The sequence below is a fragment of the Conger conger genome, chromosome 6 (genome assembly GCF_963514075.1).
Source record: "Conger conger chromosome 6, fConCon1.1, whole genome shotgun sequence".
Taxonomy (NCBI): domain Eukaryota; kingdom Metazoa; phylum Chordata; class Actinopteri; order Anguilliformes; family Congridae; genus Conger; species Conger conger.
In genome coordinates this window covers 21,377,399-21,390,959 of record NC_083765.1, presented here as the reverse complement: position 1 = coordinate 21,390,959, position 13,561 = coordinate 21,377,399, and the positions used below count along the sequence as shown (strand labels likewise).

Genomic DNA, 13,561 nt, shown 5'->3' with positions numbered 1-13,561 from the left:
TGTGCAGATGTCCCAATATGTGTGTATGTTACAGGTGTTTCCCTGTGCATAGGGATCTGAACTCTACCCAAGAAAGACCAGAGTTGAATTTAGAATACTTCTTAAAAACATAACTTTATTTAACCATTCTTAAATGTTCAAATTCTGTATTTTTGCAGATATTGATAGAGTATATATATATATATATATATATATATATATATTTTTTTTTTTTTTAAAGTAATTTGCAATACAAAAAATGTTAAAACAGGATCCATTTCCCATGAAAATATTTCTTCAAACAAAACTAAACCAGATGGAAAATATACAGCATGGTGACAGTTTACATATGAACAATTCTCCGATATGGTGACATGGAACTAAAGGTGATGATTTGATCGCTTTGGCCAACAAGGCCTGGTTTGCTCCCAAGGCGTTCTCCAGCCTTTAAAGCATAGGCCTACGTCATTACTGATTCAAACTACACCGCTGACACACCCACCAAACAGGAACAAACATACCTCAAAACCTGTTGCAAAACGTTGCACACCATTGAGAGAAAACGTATAGTTCAAAATGTTATCAGATTGAACATGTCCCTGGTCTTGTTTCAGCAGCACTAACATTTACACCATCTGACATTTTGCCTACATTTCCAAGCACATGGCTGACAGGTGAAGACAGTTCTTGTATCCCTATATGAAATGTTTCACTGTGATATAATCTACAAGTGAGCCAGTAATGGTGTATACAGCCAGTTAGCTCATTTAGCCAGGGTTATTGGTGGAAACAGACTTTATTTTGGCTATTGGTGGAAACAAAAACCTGCAAACACACACTGGCCCTCAGGTGTACAATGGGCTGTCTTGTCCAAATTTTATGAACACCAAACAGCCAAAGAACTACAGAAGTAAAGGGTGGAAGAGATACAGGAGCTGTCCATCTTGTTTTGTAAATACAATTTCTGATCTTGTTACTGATTGCTGGCCCACAGTTTTCCCCAGGCTAACAAATCCTTATGTTCATGATTAATGTGGATCGAGAATGCACTTTGGTCTTACAGTAACAGAGGATTGTCAGTACTTATTAAATAATCTTATTTACTGTATACAGTATGTAATCTTCCTTACCACCATGGCATATGACAGCCCTGTACTGTACTACATTGGGAAAGTAGATTTATTTCTGTACGCTGCCATGCCAGTTCGGAGGTGTTTAGCCCGGCAGTTTGAGAGCTGTAGGTGGCTGTATGAGCTAACTGTAACAAGCTGCTTTAATGTGTCAATCAAGTGCTGAATAACTAGGACTTGCATGTCCTGTGGCACTCTGAGGACAACAGTGAACAGTGAAGGTGCGTTTCGCTCCTTCACTTATAGTCTGGATCCGGAAACAAAGTGCTAAACCTGAATACCACAGAACACGATAAGATATGACATCGGTCTCCAAGGGAGTGTCACAGTGTGTAAAATGAAAGTCAAAAGTCTGCTTCAGGTCCGACCTAAGAGCAGCCACATAATCAGAAGTAGTTAAATATTAACCCCTGGTTTAAAGTAGGCACATAATCGAAATCGCATACCAAGGATAAGGAGGCCAGCAACGGAAAGCCAGCCCTGTTTTGGGGTTTACCAAGGTAGGGTTCACACGCGACTTCTTAAGAAGAACATTAAGCCAATGGGTGTTGATCGAAGGGCGCTCATCCTAGCCAGAAATAGCTACTACAAACAAGGGTGCAGTGTGACCTCCACAATTAGCGAGACAAATTGAGCCGAGTGTCACGATTTCTCGTATCCGATACCGTTTTTCAGACCGACCCATGCAACCCATTAAAAAAACCCTGTCCGTTTGAAAACATCTCTGCATCGCAGCATGCAGAAGGATTGAAAAGGCATGCTCAGCTGATTATAGAAACCTTCATCTATTATGGATTTACTGTACATCTTCAGCTAAACCGTCCATCAAAGAACCAACATTTAAAGCAGGCTGGCGTTTCCGCTTCTTATGGTTTTGATTTTATTTTATGTCTCAGAGCTTTCAAACTAACCACTTTCACTGACCAAGCCAACCATTGTTTTTTCTCCACTGCACACCAATAACAGACATGAAACACAAAGTGAATATAGAGATATGCATCATGTATAGAATACATAGATTGAGAATATGATTTATGAGTATGATTTAAAATGAAAAGCCCATTCTGTCCAACCATGCCTATACCTTTTTTATCAGTAATAGCCCTGTTAAATGCTTTAATTACATTCAGGTGTATTGGATTTACAGTAAAATTATTTAGTTTGTTTGGCCATATACATTATCTTCCCTACTTTTTTGAGACCATATACCACCCTCCCACAATAGTTGTGGGGTGGGGGGGCTTGGAGTCATTAACCAAGAAACCAAGACTCCCCATCCTAGTTAGTGTTCAGAGAGCTTCAGGAGCTAACTGAAGTAGCCCAAAGGGTTAGGACTAGTACAGGGGTCAGCAACCTGGATCCTAGAGAGCTGCAGGGTGTGCTGGCTTTCGTTGTTGCCCAGCACTTAACCGATCAATGAAAGCAGTTGATCATTTTCAGATGAAAACAAAACCCAGCAGATCCTGCAGCTCTCCAAGACCGGGGTTGCTAACCCCTGGGTGAGAACTAGTAGGCGGCCTCTCACACAACATCCCCACGATAAGCCTCGTTACCCCTCGACCAAGGCATCTCTGGGGCCATTTCACCAATCTACTCTTGAACGGCATGATGACGTAGTCTCCCAAAACATAAAATTAAAACATCTTCATACATGCAGGGTCCTTCCAACTGGATTTCATACTTCGCCCAAAAGCACCCCTGCAGTATACTTTCAGGAAAGAACCATCTGTGCAATTTACAAATCTGAATTCATCATCCAAACGAGATTATATATAATTTCTCCATTTTAATAATTTAAATAAATTACTCCCGCTTCAGAAACCTCATATATATTTGGTTATATATATATATATATATTATTTTGTTTTATTATAAATAACATTCAACTTGGCACTTTTGATGTGAGACTGAGTTTCCATGGCTCAAAACAAATGTGCATTCGGCTCTCAATTATTTTTCTTTTTTTTGAACGAAAGGATTGAATTTGCCATCCACCGAAAAGAAAAACAATGGCAGGTTCGAATCGGTGGTCAGCCCGCCCATTTCTCGTTCTGTGACATCACCATGTCTCACTACCTGATATGCAATTCCCTGAAGGCTGCAACTCTGGAGCCATCGAAAGCACAACGGAATCGAGCATTCTGCGGACAGAGCCCCCCCCCCCCCCCCCCTCCACCGAGGGATTTCTCCGCCATGTCGGACATCCGCCTCCCAACGTTACTTCTGGATGTAGATGATGACGATGCAGAGAGCGCCAACCAATCCAAGGGCCTGAATCCCCAGAAACCACAACATCACCCAGAAAAACACCACCACGACCGGTTCCACGATCTTCTCCCCAAAGTACACCTGGGTGAAGCCCACATTTCGGAGGCACTTGTTCAGCTCGCCGAACAGAGTCCCCAGTCTCTCGCAGTCGTCTACAGGGGGGGGTTGCGGGTTCGATTCGGGCGGGCTCTCCCTGGGCGTGACCTGTAAGAACAGCAGAGTTTAACCTAGTGCAAGCAGTCGCACAGTGGGGCACTGCTTTTACTCACTTCATTGGGTAGACCTGTACATCATGTTAATGCGAATATCTAGGTTTTCAGTGAGCAAAAGATGGAATCTAGACATCTAGAGGACTGGAAATATGGGGCACAAACAGACTAATTTAAACACAATTTAGCTCAGGCTTCACCTGGACATAGCCTGGGTATATCCTAGTAAAATATAGTCAGGTTTTCACCTGAACGTCTAGATATCTAAACATTTCTAGGCCGACATATCAAGCCAGGTGAAAATCCAGCCATATTTGGTTTAAAGGTGAAAGGTTTCTCGCCAAAGAGGATGTAAGCAGGTTATATCCAGGTGAAACCTGAGCTAAATTTGAGCGACTGGGGTAATCTGTTTCAAAACAATTCTCAGTCCCAGATTTACAGCTCTCTAGGCATCTAGATCGGTTTGTATATGTCATGACATTGAACAGAGAGATGCAAGTAACTGATTCACTTTGTTAGGTAGACCTGTACACCAGCAAAGATCATTAATGCAAATATATAAATCAGCTAATCTGGTGAGCAACCTGATGCATAAAAGCATGCAAACATGGTCAAGAGGTCAAGTTGTTGCTCAGGCCAAACATCAGACTGGCAAAGAAATGTGATCCAAGTGACTTTGACTGAGGGATGATTGTTGGTGCCAGACAGCATGGTTTGAGCATCTCAAACTAAAATACCTCATAAAGACTGGTCACTAAGTAAATAAAAGGAGACATTGAAGCCAACATTTTGGGATGAGGCCAAATTAACCTGAAACAAAAGCCAGACTGTGCTTAGATAATGCACGACTGCTTAGGCTAATTATTAGCCTAGTGGCACAGGCTAAACATCAGGTTTCAAGCATCGCTTACAGCATGTCATGACAGGGCGGCCTGTAGCGTAGTGGTTGAGACACGCAAGGTTGGTGGTTCTAATCCCAGTGTAGCCACAATAAGATCTGCACAGCCGTTTGGCCCTTGAGCAAGGCCCTTAACCCTGCATTGCTCCAGGGGAGGATTGTCTCCTGCTTAGACTAATCAACTGTACATCGCTCTGGATAAGAGCGTCTGGCAAATGCCAATAATGTAATAATGTAAAAGAAATGTCTGACTGAAACTGGTCAATGAATGTTGTAGCACTATGTTTCGGATGGATTGAGGGTAAGTTTCCTTTGAATAAATATAACTAAAGATTATCCGAATTAAGAGATATGTAAAGCAATGTCACCTGTTATAAAAAAATTATAATAATAAAAATAAAAAACTCAAAATCAAGTCAGTATATTCCCATGTAGCAAACCATTAGAAGTGTCAAGGTGTTCGATAGCAAAAAGATGCAAGTTGGCCTACTGGCGTGAAGTGAAATCTACAATCCTCTTCCGTTGGTACATAGTAATGGACTTCACCTTCTATTCAGCCTTCAGCAAATATTGCCAGGTTTTGTGAAAATCTTCCCTGCTTTTTCCCCCTATATATGGAGGATTTTTACCTCCATATATAGGGGGAAAAAGCAGGGAAGAGCAAGACAGTTCCTAGGGTTTTCCCTTTGTTGAGCAAAGACATTGGTTTGGCGAAATTCATGACGACAGTAATGACTGAATTATTTGAATCTGATTCATTACTTTAACACCAAGGCATCCAAACTAGACACCGGAGCATTTCACTTCCCTGTTGAGTCTCCTCAAGAGGATGAACAGTGCCAGGTTCTGTGTGTGTGTGTGTCTGCGTGTGTGTTGCTCGCTGTCAATGATGGTGGAAGACTGACAGAACAGAAATGACTAATTATCTTGAGGCCTAGCAAGGCTTAGAAGCCAACTCGCCAATGTATCTATCACTTGACTTCAAAGTGAAGTAAATTCCAGAATAAATGTCAAACATAGATAAAAAAATTGAATGAGGAAGCACTGCTCATGTTATATAAAAAAATGTTAGGCATTTGGCTCTTTTCTTGGCCACCAATAGGCACTAGGTCTACTAGTATAGTATGGGCCCGAATAGCTTGTTTGTGACCAGGATCTATCTGTCTTTGTCTCTCTCGCTCTGACTCTTGTGCACGTGCTGCTTTGCATCCTAAAGATAACCAGAGGTCAGTTCAGGAATAATGCAAAATTATAACAATAGGCTTGTTTGTACTTGTTATAAAATAATATTGGTTATACTCCTGAAATCTTTCACTGCTGTCAGTAATGCACAGACATTCTTAAAATTATAACCAATCCCTGTGTAACATACTGTGCAAAGTCGTTCGGCACATAAAAAATAATGAAGGCAGTACTTTGTGAAAGATTTGATTTAAATTCAGTTGCATTGTATTCATTAAGGTGGTGTATTGCTACGTCTCGGGTAAGTACGGACACGTGAGAAAATGTGTGCAAACGAAGAAATTAAGGAATTTAACAGTGTTCGGGGAGATTTTAGTACGATCTGGCAACATGACGCCCGGCATAAATTTCACCTGCCATGAACATTTTGAAACGGTCTGCAGTATTCTGCCCGTTTATCTCGCTGACTAACTCTTGGGTTTATCATTTTATTAGGCAAAGCGTCGTCTGTCGCCAAACATTCAACGCTCTGTATGTTGTACAGTGCCAACTGCTCTTACTTCTTTTACACAAATCAACCGTTTTGGTGGAAAAAAAACTACGTACTGGCCACACATGACATAATCACTTTTGTTGTTTTATTAGCCTATTTTATTATGAATACAGTGCTGTATTATTCCACGACGTGTTCACATTAAACATGTCCTCTATGTGTTCTCTGGAAAATTGGCATTGGTCCGAAAATTGTAACGAAAAATATAATAGCCTTTTGCTTGCGATACGTATTGTGTTAAGTGACTAAAGTAAGCAAGTAGGAAACATTACCATTCCCACAAACTCACAGTCACGCGACAAAACAAAGTCGGTTTAATCCGTGAAAACTGTTCTGTTTACAATGACTGTTAATAGCGATATTATCGCCCGCTACCTAGCATTTGCGGCATTGAGAAGCCTACCTGCCTCGCTGGCTCCGTTGCACGCTTCACCGCATAATGCGAGTGATATCTTCTCCGGGTGTTCTCGGATTCTTCACAATCACGTCGATGCAGTGCTGGTCTGTCACTCACAGTTGTGTACAAGGCAGACATTTTTACTTGACTTGTTCCGGTGCGTGAGGATCCTCTTCGACCAGGCTTCGGTGAAGGCTTTAGAAACAAATCCTAAAGATAGAGGCTTCCTCTTGCGTGTAATACTGTGTGATCTGACGTAGCGAAAGAAGGGGCGTGGAGTCCGACTGTTATTTCACATGTAGCAAAACCGGTGTACACCCATTGCGCGTCACAGGCAGGGAATACATGAACGCGCGCCTGAGCTTAACCCTCATGTGGGGTTCGGGTTAAATTGACCCGTTTCACATTTTCACTAAAATACAAGTGATACTGGCCATGTTTTGAACCTGAAACTGCTTGGCCATGGCGTATTTTCTGTGAAGAACATGTAAAAGAAGAAAAAAATTGAGTGATCCATGCTACACCCCCCTACAAATGTACGTCCCTGATCCGATGTTCTGCTCAATTTGACCCGGGAATAATGATAGGGTGAAAGCCGACAGATCAGGCTTAATATGAACCAAAGAAATGTCTTCACTTCTTGTCACACTACCTTCATCTCTGATTCGCTCTCACACCTCTGCACATATACTTCATTGGACAGTGACACATTTCTTTGTTATTTTGGGTACTTTGAGTGTTGGAGCCATAATGATATGAGTTGATATTATATATGATATTATTATTTGTCTACCTATAGTAAGCCTCCCCCTTTTGGCCGGAGCCGCAACTGCATCTATTTAATCAGCCAAGTAATTTGCGGCACCTGTGTTAGTCCTAGGGAGACGGGGAGACGGAATAGTTTTTTGACCACACAAACAAAAGAAAGGATACAAAGAAAGAAACACACAAAAAAAGGCCAAAGCAAAGTCTATTTTTGTTTATTGTAAAAAGTCAATTTGGAGAATATTTTTGTTCAATGTTTAAGCAGAATAAAATGCATTTTTTGTTTCAACTTGAAATCGGATCTCCACGATTGTTTGATTGTGCGTCAAACCCCCGCTCCGGCTTGGACAGTGGCTATTTTGAAGCATCAGTTTTTTAGACGAAATACGCCACTATAACAAGTCAAAAAACTCTCCGCAAAGGATTGACGGACGAAAGCTCAACGGACACAGCCAGATACCGTTTGCATCGGACAAAAGGACAGCCCCCGAACAAGGATTCGCCGGTCGTGAGTAACCGCAACAAATTATGTATGGGCTGATCTGCGTGAGGCAGTGGTTTGGTCAAACATATTAAAAGAAAGCGCCCCGTGCGCTATGAATGGAATGTTTGATGACGGTGGAAACGGGAATAATAACACAGTGCTGTGAATAATACGTTGCATTGCAGATATTGGATGAACCAAATAATTAAGGAGTTTAAAAGACACTATGTAAAGTAAAGACTGATTGCAACCGCGGTCATAACTATAAAGACGGACTGCTACGGCTGTTTTAATGCGCCAATAGAGCGGACTAAAAAAAAGCCACCGTCAGCAACGCACCACGTTATACAGTGTGATTACAGTAAAAATGACTGACAATACTGGGGCCGCTGGTGCGGCAGAGGAAATGTTAACTTCACTCATTGCAACTCGCAGGGGGAAACTGAGTGTATGCACACGCAGGATGAATGAATTAAAAACTTTTCTTGTGGATGATGGAGATGTGGAGAAAGTAAATGACGGCCTTGCAGCATTCAAACAGGCTGTAAAAGAATTTAATGATGTACATAAATCTGTGCAAATGCTCTTATCAGAGGAGGGGCAGGAGAATGAAAATGTGGACTGGTATGAACCCAGAATTACTATTTTTAAATATTTTTTGAATGAAGTACAAACCTGGAAAAAGGGTCAAATTGCACAATTACATGTCACCCCTCAGGACAGCATTTCTAATGTGTCACACAAATCCAACAAATCCCAGACAGGATCAAAAGCCTCCTCAGTCTCTTCAGCATGCAAGAAAGCAGTGGCAGAGCAGGCAGCTCTATTAGCCCGTGCTGAGGCCTTAAAGACCCAACATGCCTTAAGACTGGAAGAAGTTCAACTAAAAACAAGAATGGAAAGGTTGGAGCTGGAAACCAATATAGCAGCATCAGCCGCCAAAATAAAAGCCCTTCAGAGTTTTGAGATGGATGAGCAAATCCAAAAAGACGGCATGGACTCTTATTTTGAAGCCAGCAAGGAAAAGACCACTGAGCTTGTGGAATCAGAGCCGCCAGTGGCTGAATTTATTCAACTAGGTGCTCTTCCAAAAATACCACTTCAAAGGGTTGTTTTTGATCGCCAAGGCAGCAGTCAGCAACCTCCAGCAGGGTCCAATCCATCTAGATCTAATGAGAATACCAATGCAGCTACTAACCATGATGACATCACCACTGTTATGCAAAGACAGAGTGACATTGTTGATCTTATCATCATGCAACAAAAAATAGCCTTACTCCCCACTAGGGAGATCACAGTGTTTGACGGTGATCCGCTGACCTATCAATCTTTCATCCGAGCATTTGAACACTTAATTGAGGATAAGACAAGTAACTGTCAGGACAGGCTCTACTTTCTTGAGCAGTATACTTGTGGCCAGCCCAGGGATTTGGTCCGCAGCTGCCTACACATGGAAGCAAGCAGAGGCTATGCTAAAGCTCAACGACTATTAAAGGAGCACTTTGGGGATGAGATCAAAGTCACAAGTGCTTATTTGGAAAAGGCATTGAATTGGACAGTGATTAGACCTGAGGATGGAAAGGCACTGCACGCTTATGCACTCTACCTGAGAGGATGCTGTAACGCCATGCACGACTTGCACTATATGGAGGAGCTTGATATGCCCTCCAATCTAAGGCTGATTGCATCTAAGCTTCCTTACAAGCTACGTGAAAGATGGAGATCAGCAGCCTATGACACGTTTGAGAGGACCAATACGAGGGCTACATTCCAACACCTAGTGGGATTCATGGAGAAACAAGCTAGAATCCTTTTGGACCCACTGTTTGGGGATATACAAGATCCTCTCTCCAGTAAAAGGGTGGTTTTAAAGAGCAGGATAGCTGACCTTAAACAGCAATCAAGAATGCCAAAGAATAGAGGGAGCAGCTTTGCCACTACAGTGGCAATAGTGGGTGATGGCAACACTAATGACAACTCTACTACTCTGTCATTCAAACAAAACCAACAAGGCAACACCCCAGGTGCTCGTACTGCCTCATGCAACTTTTGTCAGGGCAACCATTCACTAACTGATTGCCAACAGATCAAGGCACATACTCATGAGAAGAAGGTGGAGTTTGTGAAGATGAACGGCCTTTGCTTCGGATGTTTAACTAAGGGTCATCTAAGCAAAGACTGCAGAAGAAAGCTAACATGTCAAAAGTGTCAAAGGAGGCACCCAACTATATTACATATTGAAACAATGAAAACTTCAAACCAGGAACCTCCAAAGGAGGTGGGTCCTAAGGAATTGAAGAAAACATCAGTCAGCTGTGCTCTTGTTTCAGCTGGGGAAGTGACTGGGGATGGAAAGGATTGTGCACTGGCTATTGTGCCAGTCAGAGTCAAAGTGGCCAAGGGAAACAAGTTTGTGTTAACTTATGCTTTCCTCGACCCTGGCAGCTCAGCAACATTCTGCACTGAGAACCTAATGAAGCAGCTGAATGCTAGCCAACGCAAAACAAATATTCTCCTTCGAACAATGGGACAGAAGAGACCTGTCAGGAGCTATGAAGTCACTGGACTAGAGGTAGGCAGCCTGGATGGCAGCATATACCTTGACCTACCAAAAGTCTATACCCAGGATAAGATCCCAGTCTCAAAAGAAAACTTACTCACTCAAACTGAACTGGAAAGGTGGCCTTATCTACAGGGGATCCAATTAAAGGAAATTGATGCAGACGTTGAACTCCTGATAGGAATCAACGTTCCTAAGGCGATGGAACCCTGGCGCATAATTAATAGCCAAGGGAATGGACCATATGCGGTGGAGACAGTTTTAGGATGGGCGGTCAACGGTCCACTCAATTATTGCACCGATATGGTAGGGTCTGGACCTCCTACAATGACGGCCAACCGAATATCGATTGCTGATCTGGGGGAACTCCTAGTCAGGCAATATAATCAGGACTTCTCAGAGAGAGCGTATGAGGAGAAAAGCGAAATGTCAGGTGAGGATCAAAAGTTCATGCAGATTGCATCCAGCTCAGTAATCCTCAAGAATGGTCACTACCACTTACCCTTACCTTTTCGCAACAAAGAAGTGGTCATGCCAGACAACCAAAAAATGGCAGAGCAGCGAGCCATGACCCTGGTAAAGAAATTCAAGAAAGATGAGGTCTATGCTGCAGAATATAAAGACTTCATGGAGGATGTAATCAGCAAAGGTTACGCAGAGAAAGTGCCCCGAGACCAACTCCACCGGAACGATGGCCAGGTCTGGTACATACCTCATCATGGTGTTTACCATAAGCAAAAGGCCAAGCTTAGAGTAGTGTTTGACTGTACATCATCGTACAAAGGCACATCTCTCAATAGAGAACTCCTCCAAGGCCCTGACCTGTCTAACACCCTCATTGGTGTCTTGCTCAGGTTCCGCCAAGAAAGAATTGCCATTATGGGAGACATTGAAGCAATGTTTTACCAAGTACATGTCCATAACAGCCACAGGGACTTTCTAAGATTCTTATGGTGGCCAGGTGGAGATACCAAAAAACACCTGGAACATTACAGAATGAAGGTACACCTCTTTGGCGCTGTGTCATCTCTGAGCATCGCTAACTTCGCTTTACAACGGACAGCAGATGACAACAGTGGGAAGTATGATGAGGAGGTAACGGAGACAATCAAGCACAACTTCTATGTGGATGATTGCCTCAAGTCAGTAGCCACAGTAGAACAAGCCATTAGGCTCACCGAGGACCTCAGAGATGCATGCTCTCAGGGAGGCTTCACACTGACCAAATGGGTCAGTAATAGCCGCAGGGTCCTGGCATCCCTCCCTGATAAGCACAAAGCAACACTAGTAAAGGCACTGGACTTGGATAGAGAAAAGCTGCCTCTTGAAAGAGCACTTGGGATCCAATGGAATATTGAAAGTGACACATTTACCTTCAGAGTCACTATCAAGAGCAGACCTCATACGAGAAGAGGAATCCTCTCCACAGTCAGCTCAATATACGATCCATTGGGTTTCCTTTCTCCATACATCCTGAAGGCCAAGCAAATCCTCCAAGAGCTCTGCAAGGCAAAGTGTGGTTGGGATGAAATCATCCCAGAGAAATTATCCAAGCCATGGCAGAGATGGATTACAGAGTTAGATCAGCTGTGCAAATTCCAAGTTGATCGATGTGTGAAGCCTGAAAACTTCGGTCAGGTCAAGACATCAGAGCTGCATCACTTCTGTGATGCAAGTGAGCTGGGTTATGGCACTGTCAGCTACCTCAGGTTCACGAACAGTATGGAAAAGGTCCACATTTCATTCATTCTGGGGAAATCTAGGGTGACTCCACTCAAACAGATGACGATCCCCAGACTGGAGATGGCAGCAGCAACGCTAGCTGTGAGGGTGGACAGGATGCTGAGAAGGGAGCTTCAGGTACAGCTTGAAAGCTCCACTTTCTGGACAGACAGCACATCCGTGCTGAAATACATCCTCAACCAAACAAAAAGATTCCATACTTATGTGGCCAACAGAGTTGCAGTGATATGTGACCTATCTCAAGAGAAACAATGGAGACATGTGAGCTCCAAAGATAACCCGGCTGACGACGCTTCACGTGGGTTAAAGGTAGAACCTTTCCTAAAATCCACAAGATGGCTGAAAGGTCCAGAATTCCTGAAGAGAAAGGAATGGCCACAGATCCCAGAAAAACTGGGACAAATCCCTCCGGAGGATCCAGAGGTAAGAAGAGACTTCACTGTGAACAGTGCTAGCGTAGATGAATATAATCCAACCAGCAAGCTAATTGAGTACTACTCATCATGGACCAGATTGCAGAAAGCTGTTGCCTGGATTTTGAAACTGAAAGGACTCCTTCTACTGCTAAGTCACAACAAGAAATATCTAACAAAGACTGATCCAGCATCAGAGCTGACAACTTTAAAGTATTTAAAGGAACAAATGGACCAGTTCAAAGTTACATGTGGAGCACAAAACCTGTCTGTGGAGGACATGGACGAAGCAGAAAAGGCCATCATTCAGCAGAGCAGAGACAGCACTTTAAAAAGGAACTGGCACTCTTGGATACAGGGAGACAGGTCAAGGCAAGCAGCTCCATCTGTAAAGAAAGAAAAAAAAAAAAACATGCCCCTGACCCCTGAACTCTTGCCCCCTCTTGCACGCCTCTGACCCCTGGACTGCTGTATTCCACCTACACATAACTACATGCACGTAGAACCTAAACATATATGGACTTTGAACATTCTGGAACATTCATGAATTATGATGTGTGTTATGTTTAATGTATTGGCTCCATTAAATTATGATTGATTAATTGTTTTGCTATGATGTTAACAATTAGGGGCCGGTATGTTGGAGCCATAATGATATGAGTTGATATTATATATGATATTATTATTTGTCTACCTATAGTAAGCCTCCCCCTTTTGGCCGGAGCCGCAACTGCATCTATTTAATCAGCCAAGTAATTTGCGGCACCTGTGTTAGTCCTAGGGAGACGGGGAGACGGAATAGTTTTTTGACCACACAAACAAAAGAAAGGATACAAAGAAAGAAACACACAAAAAAGGCCAAAGCAAAGTCTATTTTTGTTTATTGTAAAAAGTCAATTTGGAGAATATTTTTGTTCAATGTTTAAGCAGAATAAAATGCATTTTTTGTTTCAACTTGAAATCGGATCTCCACGATTGTT

The 13,561-nt window shown here is 42.7% G+C and overlaps 1 protein-coding gene across 1 annotated transcript; it reads right to left on the bottom strand.

Annotated features, from left to right (window-relative positions):
- Nucleotides 1-202: 202 nt before the first annotated feature.
- Nucleotides 203-6,867, bottom strand: fam241a (family with sequence similarity 241 member A). The gene is made up of 2 exons (XM_061245649.1): nucleotides 6,623-6,867; nucleotides 203-3,581 (listed from the first exon to the last, which is right to left on the bottom strand). The coding sequence occupies exons 1-2, from the start codon at nucleotides 6,752-6,754 to the stop codon at nucleotides 3,327-3,329; spliced, it is 387 nt and encodes a 128-aa protein (XP_061101633.1). The 5' UTR covers nucleotides 6,755-6,867; the 3' UTR covers nucleotides 203-3,326.
- Nucleotides 6,868-13,561: the final 6,694 nt, after the last annotated feature.

Coding starts and splice junctions, on each gene's coding strand:
- fam241a (XM_061245649.1), bottom strand. CDS start 6,754: ATGTCTGCCTTGTACACAACTGTGAGTGACAGACCAGCACTGCATCGA. Junction 3,582..6,622: donor CAACGGAGCCAGCGAGGCAG/GTAGGCTTCTCA, acceptor CTGTTCTTACAG/GTCACGCCCAGGGAGAGCCC.